At 39.7% G+C, this 22,278-nt stretch overlaps 1 protein-coding gene across 1 annotated transcript in view; it reads left to right on the plus strand.

The window, feature by feature from the left end:
• LOC124555535 overlaps positions 1 to 21,732 on the plus strand; it is a 319,899-nt gene extending 298,167 nt beyond the window's left edge. The window contains exon 22 of the mRNA XM_047129490.1: positions 20,984 to 21,732. Within this exon, the coding sequence (XP_046985446.1) occupies positions 20,984 to 21,570 (587 nt within the window). The 3' untranslated portion in view covers positions 21,571 to 21,732. The remainder of the gene's footprint in view (positions 1 to 20,983) is intronic.
• Positions 21,733 to 22,278: the final 546 nt, after the last annotated feature.

Genomic DNA, 22,278 nt, shown 5'->3' on the forward strand with positions numbered 1-22,278 from the left:
GCACTTATCGTAGCGATGGATGAGCTTGGAAATTCCTTCGTCGTAAAATTCGGCCGCCTGCGCCTTCAACCACGTGGTTACCTCTTCTTTTGGGACAGAAAAGGTGTGATTTTTGTGGATTTCCTGGAAAGAGGCAAAACAATAAACACTCAAAGGTATTGCCAAACTCTGCACAACCTCAGAAGAGCAATACAAAACAAGCGCAGGGGAAAGTTGGGCTCAAAGATCTGGCAGATTCACGACAATGCCCGGGCCCACACGGCAAATTCCACTCGTGAAGTTCTCGAAACTTTTAAGTGGGAGTTCTTTCCTCATCCGCCATACAGTCCCAACCTGGCACCGAGCGACTTCCACTTATTCCCAGCAATGGAGAAGTGGTTGGCTATGCAGCGTTTTGATGACGACGCACAGCTTCAAGAAGAGGTAACCACGTGGTTGAAGGCGCAGGCGGCCGAATTTTACGACGAAGGAATTTCCAAGCTCGTCCATCACTACGATAAGTACCTTAATTTAAATGGCAACTATGTAGAAAAGTAGTATTTAAGTGTGGCTTTCATCTGTATATAATAAGAAAAATTTCCAATACTTTATTTATTTTTAATTCCAAAACGTAATGTACTTTGTGGATAGCCCTCGTATATTCTCCACTGTCTTTTCTTGCTCCTTACTGTAAATATGTTATACCTGTAACAATTTCCTTCTTCAATTTGTTCCTTTCTTCAGTTTCATCTGTATGCTTCAGCTATATTCTGGAGATGAAATCACATTTTTGTTTGGTTATCTTGATTTAGATTTCTGTGCTTTTCATAAATCGTTATTGTCAGGCTGATCTCTCTAGCAATATTGTGTTCATTTCCTTCCACTACTGCCTTTGATTAAAAATACATAACACTCAGCCTTTAATTAAAACATTCATCAGTTGGACATAAACCCATGATTGTAAATCCAGAATCAAAAGCCACACACAAACAGGATCATCATACATTAGCAAGCTTAATATCATAATAGTCTTTAGCACTGTGATTTTTGATAAGCTCCGATGAACATTAATTTTTGTTCATTTAATGACCATAATTAACAAAAATATCATGGGTATTCAATTTGACAATTCAATGTACAATAGAATGTAATGATTTTTGTGTGCTTGAATTTGATGGCAACAAAGTATCTGCATTGTCAGATTGTATGATGTACACAGCACGGAGAGCGTGAAAATTCAGGACACCATTTCCCTTCGTTACACTGATTTTGCAAATTTGAGTCTACATGTCTTTATGTATTTATCATTTTTTTTCCTGAAGAAATATTTTGGCAATTTTCAAAATTTACTGACATGTAATTTAAGGAAGACATTTTAAGCCCGAACTCTTATCGTTTCAGTGAGCTAGATGTGTAATGACCTCACCAGAAAATTATCCAGCTGCACATGTGGTGATTTGGTGCGACTGAGACCACACTTTATTAGTAGAAACTTGAATAAATTACGAATTTCCTCAGAAATGTTTTTTAATTTATTTCATAATGATTCCTTAGATGCAAACTTTTTCTTGAAGTGTGACTCATAAAAGTAGGTGTCAGTAAGATTGTTTGCAAGGAACTTTCACTGGGACCAGTAGAAGTATTTATTAAAGGTGGCCAGCTCTTTAATAGAAAACTTGGTGTGCATAGTGTGATTACCCTGCCTCTTCTGCAGCTTTAATGAGAGATGTGTAGGGTGTAAATTTCCCCCTTACGTACATAAATCAGCTAAAAGAAAGCAATAGGATGGCAAGCTGATATTTAATTCATCCGTTGGATATTCCAGATTGCTGACTGTAAATTTAGCTGTGCATAAAAAACTTCTGATACAGTACTACTAAGGCCTTTGTCATTATTTTCTGTTCTTATTTCTGTCTCAATATCTCAGACTCCAAGAACACTCAAAGTAACATTCAGAAGCAGACCTTTTATCAGCAAATAGTCTCTCTCGATTTTTTTCTGAAGGAGATAATATTGTGTCTGTTTTAATTATTTTAGTTCAGTTTTTAATTTCCAGTACCATATTAGGTTTGCTTTTCAAAACCAAAAATGCACTGGAGCTCGTATAAGATAAGGAGCTCATTTCTTCAAATATATGATCTCAAGTAAGAGCATTCAAACATCGAATTTTATTGGTACCTGAAAGAAAGTACAATGGAATCTTGTTAGCACATTTTTGAAGGGACCACAGATTTTGGACATCATTAGCAGGAAAACAAACTGTCTAAAAATACCTAATATGGTAATTATTTGATTTTTTTGTCATTGGAAATGCGAAATTAAGGCTGCCATATTTGGGGTAGTATGTGATCCCTTCAACACTACTCTTCCTTACACGCTGTCTCATTATATTATACTTCAAAATGTGCCTTTTCAAGAACACGTTCAGAACCACATTGAGAAACTCAAAATTGTGTGTTAGTGTACAAGAGGCAAAAATGTGTCAAATATGGTGACATTGGCTAAGTCCAATGTGTCAGATGTGTACACTTCTGCCAACAGCCAATTGGAATGCAGAAAGTGATGTTATGCAAGAACATGTAGCCTCCAGCATCCAAAATATGATTGTGGCATGTTGTGTAGAAAAGCAAAAATATGCTAAAATTTAGTTTCTGTACCATTTCTCGGTATAAATGAACATCTTTCATTTAGCATCTATCCATTAGTGCATCACTGCTGTTAATAGAATAGGGGTTGTCATTTCAACAAACTGTTGGTGTATTGTACATCTTTATTTGCTGTCATTGTTCAGCTGCAATTCGTTTGTTTTCTGCCATGACATCCACATAGAAATTTACGATATTAGTTATTTACAATGTGCTTCTTATACTAAGCAACAAAGCTCAGAAGCCCCACATTCACTCTATAATTCTTAGCCTGATGAAAGGCAGCCTTCTTTAAGCAGTTTGAGATTGTTCTTGCTCATATGGAATCCCAAGCACCTCTTACAAAAAGTGTAGGGCCAAGATCGTTACCTTTCTTATTGTAGTATGAAGACAGGCCTGCATTTCCTGTACTAGAATCATACTGTATTTTTGTTTTATATGTTGTGTAAAACCTTGGTTCAGTGGCTGGAGGTTGCTTGTAGAGTTGGGATGCTCTGCACACTGGTCAATAAACAGGATGATTTTCCTATTTGTGACATCCAACCTTGCATCCCAGGCATGCAAGAATTGTTCAGATATACATAATCGTTCTTACCCTTGCTTTTGCATTAGACATATATTTGCATGGAAATGTCTGCACATTTTTAGAGCATCATGGACTGTTTGCCTTTATAGTTATTAGTGATCCCTACTTTAGTGTTCCACTTTCATTACAACATAATGAGACAGTTAGCTTCTCTTTATGCCATGGCATTTCTCTCCTGTGAGCTCAAGATTTTTGTCAGGCAGAAGGTGACAAAATAAGCCCGTTTCATCTGCATTAAAAAAATCATTGGGTCTGTACCTTTCTATGATTAACAGAAGAGTATTTTTCCGTGACTGAACAGTATCAGTGTTTATGCCTCCAGCCTCACCTCGAACACATTTATGCACTAAATTTTGTCTGTTCTTAAACCTTTCAATTCAGCTGTTAAATGCTTTGAAGTTTGTGAGTCAAAACTTTTGTACCAAATAGCTTGCCTTAGCACAAACCACAATACTATCAGTTGTAATATTCGAAACACAAGCTTGTGTTGTCCACTTCAGTAGCATGTTTTCCATTTCTGGAAACTGACCTCCTTACACTTGTTTTTGTTTGCCATTTCTGTGATCTGAACAAGATCAGAGAACAGTAGCAACTGATTTATACACTAGTACATATTCCATTTATGTTTGGATGCTACGGAAGTTGGAAGTTGTCATAGTTACTGCCAATGTATACAAACTACTTCCACACATCATTTGTTCCATAACAAATGATCCATATGATGTGCAAAGTTGCTGGCACTGAAAAGCACTGTCTCCCCACACATTTCTTCATCCCGTATCTGCAAACATCCCACTCCCAGAATTCTCGGTGGCTAAAGTTGCTGCAGTCAAATGGTATTGATACAATCCAATTTGGACATGCTAGGTTGGGAGAGTGACCATATAAATGAGTTGTTTTAAAATGTGTTTAATACAGTTGGGGCTGGGACTTCCAAAACTGGACATACTATGTGAGAAAACACAGTAATGAGGGATGTACTGTACCTTGGGCACGCAAAAAAGCGTATCTGATGCCTGTATTTTTTATAAACCAACATAGGCATTGGAGAACTACTTTTTGAAAATTGCAACCCATCAGTATGCCAAATGACCACAAGAAACACTGCATAATTACTGTGGAGACATTTTATTGGTGTTTTCCAGTTTAGTGAATGTTTTCCAGTGCAGTGAATATTGTGGTATGTTAGTGTCTTCTGAAGGGACTACTGCTGAAACAGTAGTGTGCAAGTTGTAAGCTTACTGGCCTGGAACTCCACCTCAGATGTCTCATAACCAGTTTCCTAAAATCATCCTGCTTTTACTGGGCTTCAGGGATATTGGTTAAAGAAAATACACAATACTGCAACAAATGATTTTCTATCTCTTCATATTTGTTGACATGTAATGTTCCCTATTATGATTAGCTTTGAAACTTGAAGGAGCCACAATATTAGACACAGATCGGTAAGTTACTCATTAACAAATGCTCACAAAATTCACCAGTGGCAGATTAACACATTAATTTACACAAATGAAAAACATAGTGGCTTGTCATTTTAACAGTTCAGTACTAGCTGACACAACTACATGGTACAATTTTACTATTAGATATTGATTACTAGGGACTGGAAAAATAACATTTTGCGGTAAATGTGAAGTAGATGTAAATTCTGCCTCACAATGTGAAAAAGCAAAATTAATAGATATTATTTTATAGTGAACTGTATCCATATGAACTATTTTATCTGAGATAGTTCTGAAATATCTTTATTTTCTGCATATAAGTATAATGTGTGTAAGAATCTGTTTGCGAGATAAAAAGTGTACAAATGCAACAACGTATCAGTGAGCTCAATGGTCAGATGCCATGTCAGTTGTGAGCAGTAGAATGGTCTCTCTTAGGTACACGCCACATATGCAATGTGATACTCAGCTGTAAGACCTAGCATTTTATAACAAAGAAACAAGTGCATTTCTTTGTTAACTAAAGCTCAAAAGATGGTATAATGCAGACACTTTTAATGTGGCAAATTAGGTGCGGAATTTTTTGAACTGTGGTTGCATGAAATACTATTAGAGGTTCGGCCGGAACTACATTGTTAACTAAACTCTGCTAATCTGTGGAGTAGGCGTTTCCCATTGCTTTGAGTTTTGCGTTACTCATTGCTCTCTTTTCTCATTTGGAAATTAGCGAAGCGACTAATCCTGGTCTATCACGGATTTCAATAAGGACTCTTACAACCACATAAGAGACTAGCAATTCCTGTGACCATGTGTCAGTTCTGCTGTAGGCTGGTGCCCTGCAAGAGGAAGGTAGGGCTCGTTTCCACGCACTGCTCCTCTCCCCTCTGGCAGTCAAAATTATAGTTTGTTTATGCTCAGTGATATCTGCCACTACAGGCTATAGTGCCCGTACTGTGCACTATAGAGATTGCAAAGCAAAATCTGAAATGTTTTTTGACTCCTGAAATTCTGCCTCTACTGTTAAATTAGGGTTACCGTATCTTTATTTCTACTCTTACACTGAATGCCCACCATAGGTCAAAATTAATAGGTTAATAGAGTTTGAAATCAATGGCTTAAGTTGGAAAAGACAAATAATATCCAGAAACACCTTAAATTGGAGACGCATCAGCAAACAGCAGGAAAATGCTGTTATTTTTCAACAGAACAGTCATTTTTGAAAGCTAAAATACACCCAAACGAAGAAAACAAAGACAATTTCAGGAGAAAAAGGTGTTAAAGTTTTCACAAAAGCAAACTTTTTAGTCAAAAAGTTTCCAAACAACACTTTTTTTCAGTTAATTTCAACATACTATGGCTTTGTTTGCCTTCACTCATATCTCATGACAACCTTTTAAATTTGTGTATCTAATCATTTACAAAAAAAATATAGGCGCGAATTTTGCCGAAAATAGATGCTACATTTTTCTGTGCGAATTGATTACATAATATAAACTGTACTGAAAATTGTATGACACACAGGCTGTTCGTGATTCCACTTTGACCTGACTGATAAGGCTTTGTGCATCAATCCTATTTATAAACACGTGTAATATGGAAAACTGCAATTTTATAATAATCAACAAAGTTGAAAGAAACAAAGACACAATAGGCAGTGACATAAATTTAAATAACTAATAGCAATATAACTAGAAATGGCAAAGATAATAGATACTATTTTATGACAGTGATTTTGATGTATATGAGGATTCCAGAGGCCCAACGAAAATGTTTTAAGAAAGTAAAATTTTGTACTTGGAATAATTAACAAACAAACCAGTTACTTTAGTGAAAATTTGCATTTTTGGAAACAGAAAAATCAGCTCTATATAACAGTGGCACTGAATTTTGGAAATAATTATGTTTTAAGATTGAAACAATGTAGAATACAAAAATTTTGTATTGGAATAACTTCTGAAATATAAAGTTTTTGGAAAAAGTAAAATACATACTAAAAAGAGGGTAATGAGAGCTTTCAAATGAGCATTACCAATCTAGAAACAAACCGCTCTTTGCTCACCGAAAAATTCATCTTTACGTGGTTTGCATTTCTACTAAATCACTAATATCTCTGTAAATAAAATATTCCTAGGTGTACTAACTATACTATCATTATCAGTAATTGAGAAACGAAACAGTAAGTAATAAAGTTTTGAGAATCACTGCTTAAATGAGAAACTGGGCATTTGAAGTAACTATTGTGTATGTATTATTAATAATAAAATGAGATTAAGCAAAAAAAAAAAAAAAAAAAAAAAGTAATGTTAAAATCAGGAGTGGTATGAGAAGAAGCAGGATAGCCTCTTGTGCTGTTTCATCACCCCCATTGGATTATACAGATAGATATTGAAGAATAGCTTATTGGATAATCCAGTGTGTAAGAAGTATCATTCACAATAATGTACAGTACAGTCTGTACATACCAGGAAACAATACAAATCATTAATGGAGGCAAAGCTGAACCCACAAAATATATGTTACAAAGTTTCGAAGTTTTTGTTACAGTTGCATGCAAAATCATACCATATACTTTGAGATGTTTTTTAAAAAATGTGATTATTTAATTAAACTTCTTCACAAATAAAATTTAAGAAAACTTTTTCACAAAATGGCACTGCAAAAATTAACTCTTAGTTGTCATAACATTTGCTGCTGAATTGTTGCTGGAATTATTGACAGACATTAACAATTTTTCCATTACGTGTTGTGTACAGGTGGGCAGTTCCCTCTAAAGATGTAGCATGCTTGTGAATCTGGGAAAAGATGTATTTGATGAGGTTCCCACAGCTGTGACCTTTAGATGGGAGCTGACCCAAAGCTGATAATGGGAAATGTTGGGGTATCAGACACACTCACATGATACAGTTTCCTCTCCTTACTAACAAGCTTCTAATAGGATTGTGGAAACACGTGGGTTGTCTGTTTCCATATGTCTCATGTTACTAGCCCAGATCTACCTCTGCCATTGCCACATGGTTATGTCCAAAACACTTTTGCACCCACTGTTGATATTATCCTTATTTTTCTTCATTAATTTGTATGTTGAGGGATTTACATTACTCTGTGTGAATCATATTCCATGGATACCGGAAAGAGGGATCTCTGAGAGATGAAAAGTAGTCAAAGACTTCAATTTTATTTAAGTGCAGTACACTGAAATGACTTGACATGTGAACTGTTACAGTGCTATGTTGGTAATATTAATCATAGTGTAACCTAATACATTAATTTCTGTGACAGTACTCTTCAGCGAAATAGAAAGTTCTTTAATCTAGTCTTAAACTCCACCACATTATCCATAAGACAGTCAATATGCTTAGGCTGCATGTCTACCACCGTATCTGACTGCTACCTGTACTGATATTGTGTTGTAGAGTTGTTTTGGGTCTTAGTATTATGTGTATGCTCTCCACTATTTCTTTTAATTTTTTTCTGAGAAGATAGAAAAAGAGAACTATTGGTAACAACCAAGAACATTAATAAATATGTTTGCTGTGGAACAGTTGTCAAAGTAACCAGTGGTAAAGAAAATGTTCAACCTCTGCCACTTTGAATTAATTTGATCTTTCGGAAGGCTAGTGTTTATCACTAGGCGTGATAAGGTGAATGATTCCTTTAAACTGATATCTCTGGTAGGCCACTGGTGTCCATTTCTTTAAACGCCCAATAAAATGCAAGAGGAAAATCACAATTCATGTATGAACGGACTATGTTTTGTGCACTCCATATGCCCAACGAAAAAATCACACAAGTCGTGGCAGTAGGTGAAACAGACTCGGGCAGATGTAGTGGGAATAACAAGCAACATGGGTAGCTGCAGGCAATGTATGTGCAATCCCAACATGGCGAACTGTTTGCTGCAATGACAAACAAAGATATTTGTGTATAGAGCCAAGTGAGAGATTTTGTGATTATTTTGTGTAGTTTGATAAATGCTATTTACATGGTTCCCATGATATGATATTCATCGGAGTACAACACAGCTGAAACTACTGTACAAATTTGTTTTGTGTCATATGGCTAACTATGTAGGAGCTGTCCCATGGTGGATGTTAACCATACAAGTGTTGTGTGTTAAATTTAATTATGTCAAAAACAAAATAATATTCCTGTGACGTAAACTCCAGTGTTATAGGCCTTAAAATTGAATATATAGTAATTACAACCAGGTTCAGTGGCATTGTTAAGGTTAAACATGGATGTTTTATTTTACAGTATGAGAATACTGCGTTACTCAGTGTTTTTCAATGTAACTTATCCAACATATGGTTTTCTTAACCTTCAGTGTCATACAACTTTTTGACATAGAATATTTTTGTTTTAAAATTTGGTGGCGTACCATATGGTGAATAGTGTGGGGATGTTTTCTGTGTTTTCATGTGCAACAGATATTCTATTGTGCTCTTAATATCATGTAGCCAGTGCTTCTGTTCTTAATTTCTTTTATATGCATTCCAGAAAATAAATCTTACCTTCTGGCACAATTCAGTGTTCTGAAACTAGCCTTGATTGTGAGAAAGCCGGCCAGTGTGGCCGAGCGGTTCTAGGCGCTACAGTCTGGAACCGCGCGACCGCTACAGTCGCAGGTTCGAATCATGCCTCGGGCATGGTGGTGTGTGATGTCCTTAGATTAGTTAGGTTTAAGTAGTTCTAAGTTCTAGGGGAGTGATGACCTCAGAAGTTAAGTCCCATAGTCCTCAGAGCCATTTGAACCATTTGATTTGAAAGGCTATTTACAATTTGTACAGAAACCAGATGGCAGTTATGAGTCGAGGGGCATGAAAGAAATTGAAAAGCCTTAAAATTGGAAGCCTAAAAATGTGTCAAAGATTTTTATTCCAAAAAATATTTATGTTGTAGAGTTGCCACATGCTAATCTTTGATCTCACCTGATCTTTTTGATGTCTACAGGAAATCAAAATTGTGCATGACAAAGTTGTAGATATTGCCAGTCTTCTTACCTGCTGTAGCAACATAGTCATTATGGATCCTTGAGTGGTAACTTGTGACTTGTTATTGACAGACAAAATATCCTAATTTAGTGTGTGCAGTGTGAGGGAAGAGAATAACAGGAAGGCAGTTGGGGATAAACTGATGTCAGAATGCCAAGCTTCACAGATACTCATCATGTACTAATGAACGATAATTCTCTTATACGTGCACAGAAAAAAAGGCAACAAGAAAAGTATGATAGTGGTATTATATATTTCATTTTTTGCAGTACAGGACTCAAGGTGCTTCACATCCTAAAAATTGCACATATTCTTAGGTAGAAGAAAAGAGGCCTGAGTCTAACAGTAAAAAAGGTAAAATCCTTTTGGTTTTCAAGCCACCTTATTTTCAATAAAATTCTTGAGCTCCAGCAGTCCACACAAGGATGGTGTCCCTCTTATTACCATTCTTAGTTTCATTAGTTCACCACCTTACAGACTAGCAAAACATGTGCGAGGATCATCAGCAGCCAAAATGGCACATTTTGAACACCATGTTGTTAACTCACAGAAATTTATGAACTTCATTAAGAAGTATCTTTTTTATTTCTTGATGGTGACTAGTTTTGAAAAGTTGTGTGTATTTTCAAACCATCTGTATCGTAAGTGTGACAATACAGTGAAATTCTATGTACAAAAATGGTCCCTACGGTGATAATGTTCTCCAGTGTCTGTCCTATGCGATCTGTTAACTGTTGTCGAGTTGGCCATAGTGCTGCTTTTATCATCAATGCAAACACTTTTGCTTGTACATTCACACTTATGGTATGGATGGCTTGAAAATGGACAGTGAGTCCAAAACTAATCACTGTCAAGAAATAAAAAAGATACTTACTTCTTAATGTAACTTATGAGGAAGTTACAACAATTTATTTTAATCACAGGCATTTATTGAGGCACTCAAAAAAATGAAAATAGGCCAAAACACACAGTTGTTGGTCAGAATGTATGGTTATTTACAAATGTGGCTGTAGAAGACAAACCGTTTCCACCTGGGATCATCAAGCTGATCTGCTGTACCCTGATGACAATATACTTCATGTACTGCAATGAATATTATGAATTGACTATAGTGTAGTGATCAGATTCCTGCTGTCACAAATCCTTCATGGATAATTTTCAGGAACAAGTTATACAACTCTACAATGTTGTGCGTGTCTTGCTTCATATGATAGTTGACAATATTTTCTTGGTGTGGCCTCTCAGTGAAGGTACACATCATCAGTTCATTGATCACATGAACAGTGTCCATCTCAACATTAAATTTACTGTTAAGCTGGATAGGAATGACAAGCTATGTAAATTGGATGTTTTTGTTGAGCAGAAAACAGCAAACTTCTTTGATCGTTTAGTGTACAGGTAACTGGTGCACCCCAACTGTTACCTTAAAGTAAATAGTTTTCACAATCTTGTGCACAAGAAAGCAATCTTGAACACTTTAGTGAACACAGCAAAGATTATTTATGACAATGACCATCTGAACTGCAGCAATTAAGATTCATGTTCGGGGAATATGGTTACAGCAAGAGAGAAATAAAGAACACTTTCAAGTTCCACAGACAAAACATTTGTCCTAAATTGACAGAAGAGGTGCAGAATTGGACACATGCTGCAGAGATATGGGGTGAGACTAGTGGTTCAGATTAGACTATAGCACTGCATCTGCTTGGCGAAACCACATGTGCAGCACTCATTGCCCATCACTTGCTGTGTACACACACACACACACACACACACACACACACACACACACACAAGCACGTGGCCAACAGTAGCCTCTGGCGCCAACACCCAGCACTCGCTCACCATGTGCAGTGCGTGGTCCTGCCATGCAGCTAACAGATATAGTGTGGCAAGCAGTATGAAATGTGGCATCTTACACTTGTGTTCAACACTAGTAGAAGTGAGAATAGTTAGTAACGCGGCACCACATCTTCTTCGGATGAAGAAACTTTTCTGTCTTTAATCAACGTATGTCTAAAATATGTTGTTGGGCACATCGTTATTGGCATGTTAATGTGAACAAACATTGCACTTTGATGAACATGTGTAAAGAGTTGAAAATGTACCTTGCTTGACTCTTATTTTTTTCTGAGAACATACCACCATTTAAAGAATTGTTGGTGAACTGTCAAAAGCAACAAGGGAACGTTGGCAACCAACACTGTTGTGACTCGCCGATCATTCAAAGCTCTGCCGCGCAGTTACGCACGTCCTCTACATGCGGCACTGTCTGCCAGCCATGCAGCAGCTGCGCCACCTAAGCGGCCAGCCGAGCAGCGGCCGCTAGACTGGGACTCAGTGCTCATTCGAATGCTAACGTGTACACATGTCTTGCTTGTCAACTTACTCTGTGACTTATACGTGTTGTGTCGTTCTGAAATATATGTGTTAAACTTGACGTTATAACAATTGGCGACGAGGTAGTGGATTTTTCCTTTTCACCGTTGACCCACAGGGTTCCATGGCTACTGTCGAGCAACTATTGCAAAATCTCCTTGAACAGCAAACGCTTCTAACAGCGGCGATTCGCGATTTCGTCGCGGCGTCAAATGCAGGGCGTTTCTCGTCGTTGGCTATACCTCCTTTTCCTCCTTACGACGAGATGGCGGAAGACTGGTCTGATTATGAAAAACGTCTTCGATAGCACTTCTTGGCATTTCATGTCACGGACGAACAACCATGTAAGTCTCTGTTCCTTTCCTGGATTTCACCTCAAATGTATCGGTTGTTGTCGCAATTGGCTACTTTGAAGGATCCTGCGTCTTTGTCCTTTGCTGAAATGTGCTCACTTCTGTCTGTCTATTTTCAAAAGCAAACACATGTGGTAGCCTCTTGTGTTGCCTTTTATCGTTGTCAAAAACAGCCACATCAATCCTATCGCACTTGGGCTGCTGAACTTCACGGCCTCAGTCGAAAGTGTCAATTTGTTACTGACGTTCACAAAGAATCCTATGCCGATTCCATGGTACGGGATGCTATTATCCGGTCGGCGCCCGACAAAGAAGTTCGGCAACGTGCTCTTCAGTTGGCGAATCCGACTCTAGATGAAGTTCTCTCCATTGCGCAGTCGCGTGAAATTTCTCGTGCCGCTGGGGCGCAAATAGAGGCATGGGGAAATACAACCTCTGTGCGCTGTTGACGACGCGTGTGGCGCGTCCCCGCTGGCCGACGTGGCTGCAGTGCGCTCCCACACGCAGCCTCGACCTAGCCGTAAACAACCCGCTAAGAAACTGCAGCAAAACCCCCGGCAACTTCCTTCATGTCCGCGGTGTTTTACGAAACATTCACACGAGGATTGTCCCCAATGTTGGGCTGTGAGTCACAATTGCAAAAAGAAAGGTCATGTGTCTTCAGTTTGCAAATCCGACCGCATACATGATGTTTATGAACATGACGCTGAGTCTGATTCTGTGTTGTCTGTCAGTTGCATTTCTTCCCTTTCAGGGAAGTTATTCCTCACTGTCCAAATCCTTGGTCGAAATGTTCGCATGCAAGTGGATACCGGTTCTGCTCCCACTGTAATTAATTCTCAGACGTATCTTCAGTTGGGTTCTCCACTCCTGTCACCTGTCACTCAGCAATTACAGATGTACAATAAACAGAATATTTCTCTCTTGGGACAGTTTAATGCTAAGGTATCTTACAAATCCGTCGTTCGCACTGTTCCCATATTTGTGGTCGACCAGAGCAACGCAGAAAATCTTTTTGGTTTCGATGCCTTTCACGTTTTTGGGTTCTCCATAGATGACTCTGTCAATATTGTTTCTGATGCTATTCCTTATGCTCGACTGGATTCCTTGTTGACGACATTTTCGTCCCTTTTTTCTCCTGGGTTAGGCCGTGCAAACGACTTTGAAGCTCATATCACGCTCAAACTCACTGCTCGGCCTAAGTTTTTTCGGGCTCGGCCCATTCCTGTGGCCCTTCGTGATCGGGTAAAATGGAAGTTGGATCGTCTCACTACTTCAGGGGTCTTGCTTCCTGTCACTTCCAGTGAGTGGTCCTCTCCTGTCGTTGTCGTTGCTAAGCCAAATGGTGATATTCGTCTCTGTGGCTATTTCAAAGCCACTGTAAATGCTCAATGCCTCATCGACACTTACCCTATGCCCCGTCCTGAAGAACTGTTCACTAAACTTGCTGGAGGCCAGTATTTTTCTAAAATTGACCTGTCAGAAGCTTATCAACTTCCTCTCGACGCTGCTTCCCGGCAGTTTCTGGTCTTTAACACGCCTTTCGGCCTCCGTCAGTACCAACGCTTACCATTCGGGGTTGCTAGTACCCCTGCTCTCTTTCAGCGATTCTTGGAACAATTATTGCTCCCTGTCCCTGGGTGTATCAATTACATGGACGACATTGTAGTCACTGGCTCCACCACTGAAGAACATCTTCAAAATCTCCGCACACTTTTTCATGTCTTACAGACTGCCGGTCTTAAGTGTAATCTTCAGAAATCACAATTTTTTCAGGCATCTATCACATACTTGGGGTTTCAACTCTCTCGGGATGGTATTTGTCCGCTTCAGCAAACTGTCGCTGCGATCGATGCCCTTCCTCGCCCTACATCTGTTAAGGAACTGCAGGCTTTCTTGGGGAAAATAGCATACTATCACAAGTTTTTACCATCTGTGGCTTCGGTGGCTCAGCCGTTACATCGCCTGTTGCATAAAAATGTGCCTTTTCACTGGTCCGCGTCATGCGAAGCGGCTTTCCAGAAATTGAAGACTATGCTGAAACAGGCCCCGTGCCTGGATACTTATCGACCTGGCCAACATCTTGTTCTTGCCACAGACGCCTCTCAATACGGGGTTGGTGCAGTCCTTGCGCACCGTTTTTCTGACGGTTCGGAACAACCCATTGCTTATGCCTCCAAAACGCTCACGGATGCCCAACAAAAGTATTCTCAAATTGAGAAAGAAGCTTTGGCCATTATTTATGCTCTTCATAAGTTTGGTGTTTTTCTGCATGGCTCAAAATTTCATCTTGTTACGGATCACAAACCACTTGTTTCATCCATCAACGTCACTTCCCGACAAGGCTGCACACCGCCTCCAGCGTTGGGCTCTTTACTTGTCTCGTTTCAATTATGAGATTCATTTCCGGCCAACGGCTCAACATGCAAATGCTGATGCTCTGTCTCGCCTTCCCATGGGTCCTGATCAAGCATTCGATAGGGACAAACTTTTGTGTTTCCACCTGGATGTTGCCGAGCAGCGGGTTGTGGACGGGTTGCCCATCACTGGGGACAGGCTGGCGGCTGCTACGGGTTCTGACTCTACCCTCTCCCGGGTTTTATGCTGTATTCGGAAGGGTTGGCTAGATCGCCCGTCCGCTAAGACTTCTGATCCGTTGCGGAACTACTACGCTTTGTGCTACCGCCTCACGGCTAGGGATGGTGTTATCCTCCTCTCCACTGACAATGCTTCGCCGCGTGTTGTGGTACCTGCCAAAATGGAGCCCGGGCCGCATCTTAAGACACCGTGGCAGACGCCTTTATGAAATCCAGACGGACACGGGTGTTGCAGTGCATCATTCGGACCAGCTTCGGCGTCGTGTGCCAGCAACACCTGTTCCGAATGCCGCTACACCACCCTTGGCTCTACCTGACGCTCGGGATCTTGGCATCTCTCAATACTCACAACGCAGCCCTCTCACCGTCATCGCGATGCCAGCACAAGAACGGATGCCACCAGGAGACGTGCCCATGCAGGAAACGGATGACCATCCTCTGTCAGAGCAAATCTACTCGCCTCCTCCTCCAACGGACGCTGACACATCGCCCATGTCTCCTGTCATATCAACTGGACTTGCCGCAACGGGCAGATTGATGCATGGGGCCCCAGCAGATTCGACCCCTACTTCTCCTGTCATCTCGACCCGTTATCATCGGGGACACTTCTGTCTGTACGGGAAGCCTCCTCCTCGAGACTTTACGGCGAGTCAAACAATGCCTATGGACGTTAGCCATCTCCAGGACACCTCCATCAAGACCAGTGCAACAATTTCAAAGGGGGTAAAAATGTTGTGACTCGCCGATCATTCAAAGCGCCGCCGCGCAATTACGTACATCCTCTATGTGCGGCGCTGTCTGCCAGCCATGCAGCAGCTGTGCCACCTAAGCGGCCAGCCGAGCAGCGGCCGCTAGACTGGGACTCGGTGCTCATTCGAATGCTAACGTGTACACATGTCTTGCTTGTCAACTTACTCTGTGACTTACATGTGTTGTGTCGTTCTGAAATATATGTGTTAAACTTGACATTATAACAAACACCAATGCTAGAAATGTAAAAAAAAAAATCCTGCTGATCACTATTGGGAACTATGGAATCTACCAAACTGTATTGGTAGATTATATGGAAATTACCTTAGACTGAAAGCCCCTACTACATCTGTATTTCCATTTTATAATTACAAAGTTTTTCCTTCTATTGTTCTGTTAGCTGTTAGAGATGCAAATGGGTCATTTTTATCCATTGGCATTGGGAGTATGGCTGAAGCGGTGATGCGAGAGTATTAAGTCCATTTTGAAGTCACAGTACGTCCATTTTTCATTATCAGTACATAAAATATAACACACAAGTTTTCCAGATGTGTGCTGTATTTAATTTAAAAACACATGATGTTTCAGGAAGACATGATCCCACTATGGCATGGCATAATAATTTTAAGAACTTGATTATGAGATCATGTCAACACCTACATCTACAATCTGCAAGCCACCTAAGTTGCATGGCCTGTACCACTGCTAGTCATTTCCTTTCCTCTTCCACTCACAAATAAAGTGAGGCAGAAACAACTGTCTATATGACTCTGTATGAGCCCTGATTTCTCATATTTTATCTCCGTGGTCCTGATGTGAAATGTGTGTGTTAGTGGTAGTAGAATCATTCTGCCCCCAGCTTCAAATGCCAGTTCTCTAAATTTTCTAAATAGTGTTCCTCAAAAAAACTTCCCCTTCCTGTCAGGGATTCCCATTTGAGTTCCCAAAGCATCTCCATAACACGTGTGTTATCTGAACCTGCCGGTAATGAATCTAGCAGCCTGCCTCTGAATTGCTTCAACATCTTCCTCTAATCTGACTTGGTACAGATCCCAAACATTTGTGCAGTACTCAAGAATAGGGATGCACAGGTGTGGTGTCCTGTGTAGATAAACCATGCTTTCCCAAAATTCTCCCAATAAATCGCAAGTCGACTACTCACCTTTCATACCACAATCCTCAAGTGCTCATTTCATTTCGTATTGCTTAGCAATGTTACACACAGATATTTAAACAATGTGACTGTATTGGGCAAGAGACTATTAAAGCTGTATCCGAACATTACAGGTTTGTTTTTTCTACTAATCCAAATCAAATTACATTTTTCTACATTTAGAGCTAGCTCCCATTCATCACACCAAGTAGAAAATTTATCAGAGTCATACTGTATGGTCACTTAACTTTGAAACCATTCCATACACCACAACATCATCAGCAAACAACCACAGATTGCTGCCCACCCTGTCCACCAGATCGTTTATGTATACAGGGTGTTGGGAATTCCCATTACAAACTTCCAGGACTTGTGGAGGAAAGTGGGCACATTGTAATTTGAACAGGAACTCATGTACAGAAACACACTGGTTCTGTTCTGTAACAGTTTCAGTTCAGATGTGTTATGCATACCCAACTGCTGAGGGAAAGAGAAAAATCTCAAAAGTTGCGTGTCCTGGTATGGAAAAGGGCAGACAAAATGACATGTACTACGTCAGGCGTTCACCCAGTGTCACTTAAGTGTCTGCCTTTCTGCGAGACCTATTCATTGCCTGTGCATCTCTGATACAGTAAACATTGTTTGGTGCATGTTTTCCAAATACACAGACAGCTTCTTGTGTATGACGAAGCTCAAGTTAATGGAAGAGCTGCTAGTTTTCTGTATCGTAAATGTTTTCCACAGTGTAGCAAGCCATTGCACAAACTTTTTGCCCAAGTTACACATTGGCTCCAAGAAACAGGTACCTTCATCATGAGGAGGGAGGATTGTGATGCTCCACGGCAATGCCATATGCTCGAATTCGAAGAAGATGTACTGCATTGCGTTGAAGAGAACCCCTCAATTAGTACTTGAACCATTGTGCGTACAGTGGGTTAGGCACAGTCTGGGACTACGAGTGTGTGGGCAACAGTTACATTCGTACCACTTACAAAGGGTACGCGTTATGGGTCCAGCCAATTCTCCGCAACATATGGCCTGTTGCATGTGGTTCGTGCACTGTTACATTGACACATCCCTGTTTCCACATTGAGTTCTGTTTGCAGATGGAGTTCACTAGGGACTGTGTTCCGAATTTGTGAAACAGCCATGTCTGAGTTTACAAACACCCTTGTGCCGCATGTGTTCAGGCATTTCAACCACTGGTTTGGTATTAATGTGTGTCCAGGTATTCTGGACAGTTGTGTGATTGGGCTATAACTTCTTCCACTCAAGCTAATTGGTCCGGCATACCTGATCTTCCTATAAAACATATAGAATTCGTTCTTGGAAGCTGTGCAACCAAATGTTTGTTGGGAAATGTGGTTTCAGTATGATGGTGCTCTTCCTCACTTCTCGCATATAGTTCAGACACATCTCAACAGTCGATACGGTGAAAGATGGATAGGCCAAGGTGGTGCTACTGCATGGCAACTGTGATCACCGGATTTAACTCTTATAGACTACTAATTGTCGGGTCATATGCAAATTTTAACTTACAAGACTCCTATAGAAACAGAGGAAGATCTGCTGGCATGAGTTCTGGCCAGTGCACTAGAAATTGAAGAGTCACTATGTGGAATGGTGAGAGTGTACCAGCACATGCTTCATAGGTACATTGTTTGTAACAAAATTGGTCGTGCCACATTGAGCTGCTGTTGTAATGCAGCAATACTGTTCTGTACATACAGTATGCTGCGTTCTTTTGTTTCAGATTAGTGTAAAGGTGTAATGTGTAAGTTTTAATACAAAAAAATGTGTGTAAATGATAAACTATGTTTCTTTATGTTTCCTTTCAAATTGGTACCTAATAATTGTGCTGTGTCAAGCCTAATTACTTGGATAATCCTCCACAAGACCAACAGTATGAATATTGAACTCAGTATCATTTCTTACTCTCCTGAGTACAGAGATAATAGCACAACAAAAGGAGAAAGTTTCATAAATTGTCATTATTTTCCACAGACGTGTAGTGTGGCAAAGTATAATGCACCATATTTATCTGGCAGTGGCTTGGAATGCCAGATGAAGTAGTTAAATCTCATCAGCACAGTTGGTGCTGCCCTATTAGACTGTGTGGGGTCCACCTGAAGTTTTAAGCTGGGTGAAAGCCATGTGCCACACTTCTTTAGCAGCTGTCTAAACAGCATCATGTACAGGGCATGCTGCCACAGTTGTTTCACATTTCTGCTGCTGCTGTTGTGAGCAGCACAATGGGGTAGCTCCATTTATTTCATTCCTCCACAGTCTCTCAGCACTGTTCCAGTGAAATGAAATGTGAACCAATGATTGCATGAGTTTGAATTAAATGTTGTTTGAAAAGAAAGAGTACATTGGATTTTTCTGTAGATAATTTAAAAGGTCCGTGTTATTTGCATAACTTTATGCTTCAGAGAGATGGTTGTGAAACTGAAGATACAGTAGCAACAACTGGACTCGAACAAGTACAAGCAGTTGGACAGAAACTGTCAAGAAATTTCAATGAGCAATGTGAAGAACGTAATGGTGGATTAGATTTCGGCTGTGTCTGCAAAGTGGCAGTTTAAAATATGATTTGTGTAGCGGATTACAAAGGGGAAAAATATTTTAATAAATGAAGGCATCAGACAAGCAGGTACTTTATTGCCTACTCTTTTTAATATTTAGGTACACAGTTGAGTTCCTGCATCAATGTTGTACTGCTGTTCACTCATCTTGTGACTAAATTGAACAAATGAACTAATATGACCTGTAACAGTGACAATGCTAACAGCACTGACCGGAAAGAGGAAGGAAACATAAGATGTAGTGTTAAGCATTGTGCATCAGGCATGTGCAAGCGAATGCAAGTGCGTGGCATCTGCGTGGCTGGTAGATAAGTGCGTGACTTCTTTGTGGCTGCCATCAAGCACTTCCATGGCTGTGTTATCAGGCGAGATAACATTGGTCATATTCAGCACCTTCCACCAACATTTGCTAAGTATATTCACACTCTCTCTCTTGCACCCTGCAGATGCATGCGGGCCACACAGATAGGCCATGTGCTTGCAGGGCTCCAGTCCAGACCACCTCTTAAGGTCTGAGACATATCACACCCCATAAAGACAGTATAAGTCTTTCAGTGCCCAGTGCTTATGGTGTCCTTTGCAAATGAAACAGTATCTACATAGGCCAAACAATTCACACTGTCAGCATTGTGCCGAGCACATATGACGCATCAAGCAAAGTGAGCTTGAGAAGTTGACTCTTTCTGCACCCTGTCTAGAAAAGGAATGCGAAACACAATTTCAAAAAATGAGATCCTAGTTCGTGCTGCGTGATCATATTGGAATTCCGTTATAAAGGAGCTGGTGAGAGTAGAATAAACTGCAATAATTTTAACCTAGATCAGGTGTATACACTTAGTGAGGCATGGGGGTAGGCTTTGGACACTGAGCAGAAACAAAGACAGTTGCTTGTGTTTACAGAAAGGCAGGAGTATTTTGAACATGATGCTAGTCCTTCTCATCAGCAGACATCACTCAACCCTATGGTGGGCTAGAGTTACCAGAATCTGTGTAAAATGTCTTCCCACTGGTATTTGTAATTTCAGCATTCTGGAAAGTTCCAGACACTGATGCCATGCCTGTATAAGTGGAACATTGTGCCAACCATGACAGTCAGTAGTTTCTGCTTCGGAAGATGGCAGAGAGAGCTGTCACAAACTAAAGGATTTTATTTGAAATGACAGAGCTCGAAAACTTAGATCTTATTCAGGTATGCCAAAGCAAAAGACTCTGAGGGCATAGTAATAAAATTAGTTGTAATGATGTATTCACAAAACAATACTGTTCATTCCAGTAGTACTATAGGAAAAAAGATAACATTTTCCTCATCCAGTGACAAACTACTGCTATACACAGTAGATTGACCCTGACACTGTAAAAGAACTCTCTTCATTGTTCAGAAATTTTATTTCATGGTGAATGTTCATTTATTATGCAAAAGACAGCTGTTTGTGCTTTTTAATTTATAATTTAAGCCATTATTGAAACAATAAAATTTTGTTGTTTTTGTATGCATTTTAATAATTGTATTCTCTTTTCAGGTTTAATACAAGAGAGTAACAGTGATCTAAAACGGAAACTGCTGTTACCTCATCCTCCACCCCAGATTATCTCTCATTCAGATTCAGTTATGCCACCAAATACATTGTTATCACCACCTATGGTAAGCGTCTATTCAGCTGCCCATAAGATATGTCCTTACAGCTCTGACAGTGGAAACTATTCTTCTGGCTTATACACACCGACTTTACATGCACCAGTTGTTAGTGGGCCAGCATATAGTCCATTGTATTCAATGAAAGGACAAGTTTATCAGCCCTTTACTGCAGGCCTTCATCCCAAGAGCAGTGTCGCCACAAGTCCAGTGAAAGGTAAAATTGGTGTCTTACCAGCTGCTACATTCCTTGAGAGTTCAGAGTCAGCATCGGTAGCACACAGCATCTCTGAAAGCCAGTACCTGGTTCGAGGGACATATTCTGAACCAGTGATACCGCAAAGCTCTCCAAAAGAAACCACATCACACTATGTTGGGCACGTAGCAGTCACTCATACCACAAGCACAGCGAATCCACAGCCATTCTATTCGACTGCATCCGAATCATATTTGAAACCATCATCTCATCATTGAACTGTTGCTGTACAAATTGAATATAGTTGATCTCTATAAAGTTTTTAATATGTTATTCTGATAATGCAAAACATAAAGTGAGAGCTGTTAATGAGAAATGAACATTATATTGTAATGTGATGATTATATTTTATATATAAATATATATGGATTTGTGGAATATGAACTTTCTACTTTTTAAGATCTTAGCAAAAGAAGGATTATTCTCACCTTTCAAGATGTGTGAACTTTCTCATGTTTGCTTATAATGTAACTGTTTTTAATAAGAAAGTGAAATTTAACAATTGTGCACGCTAAGCATTACAGTTTCTGATTTCAGTGTTGCATAGCTTATTATTTCAGATTTAGCACCACTGTAATGAAGAAAATGGTTAACATGAGAATCAGCTGAGCATTATTTGTTGACTCCCATTAGATGTCTGCATGTAGCACTTGACTGAACCACTGTTAGTTAACACTTTTTTTTAAGCATTTGTTGTGAAATAATTTAATAGCTGCGCCTCTGAGAATTTTATTTTCACTCTTATAGAGTACCTTTCTCAAGCTATCCACTGTTACCAAATGGTTTACAATTATAATTATTATTATCACCATCATTATTATTACTATAATAAGGATGCAGGCATGTTATTGTAAACTGACCAAAGTGATTTCTGTGATTTGCTTGTGGATATTATGCATGTAACAGCTAGTAGTAGCTTTTTCATT

This window comes from Schistocerca americana, chromosome X (assembly GCF_021461395.2).
Source record: "Schistocerca americana isolate TAMUIC-IGC-003095 chromosome X, iqSchAmer2.1, whole genome shotgun sequence".
Taxonomy (NCBI): Eukaryota; Metazoa; Arthropoda; class Insecta; order Orthoptera; family Acrididae; genus Schistocerca; species Schistocerca americana.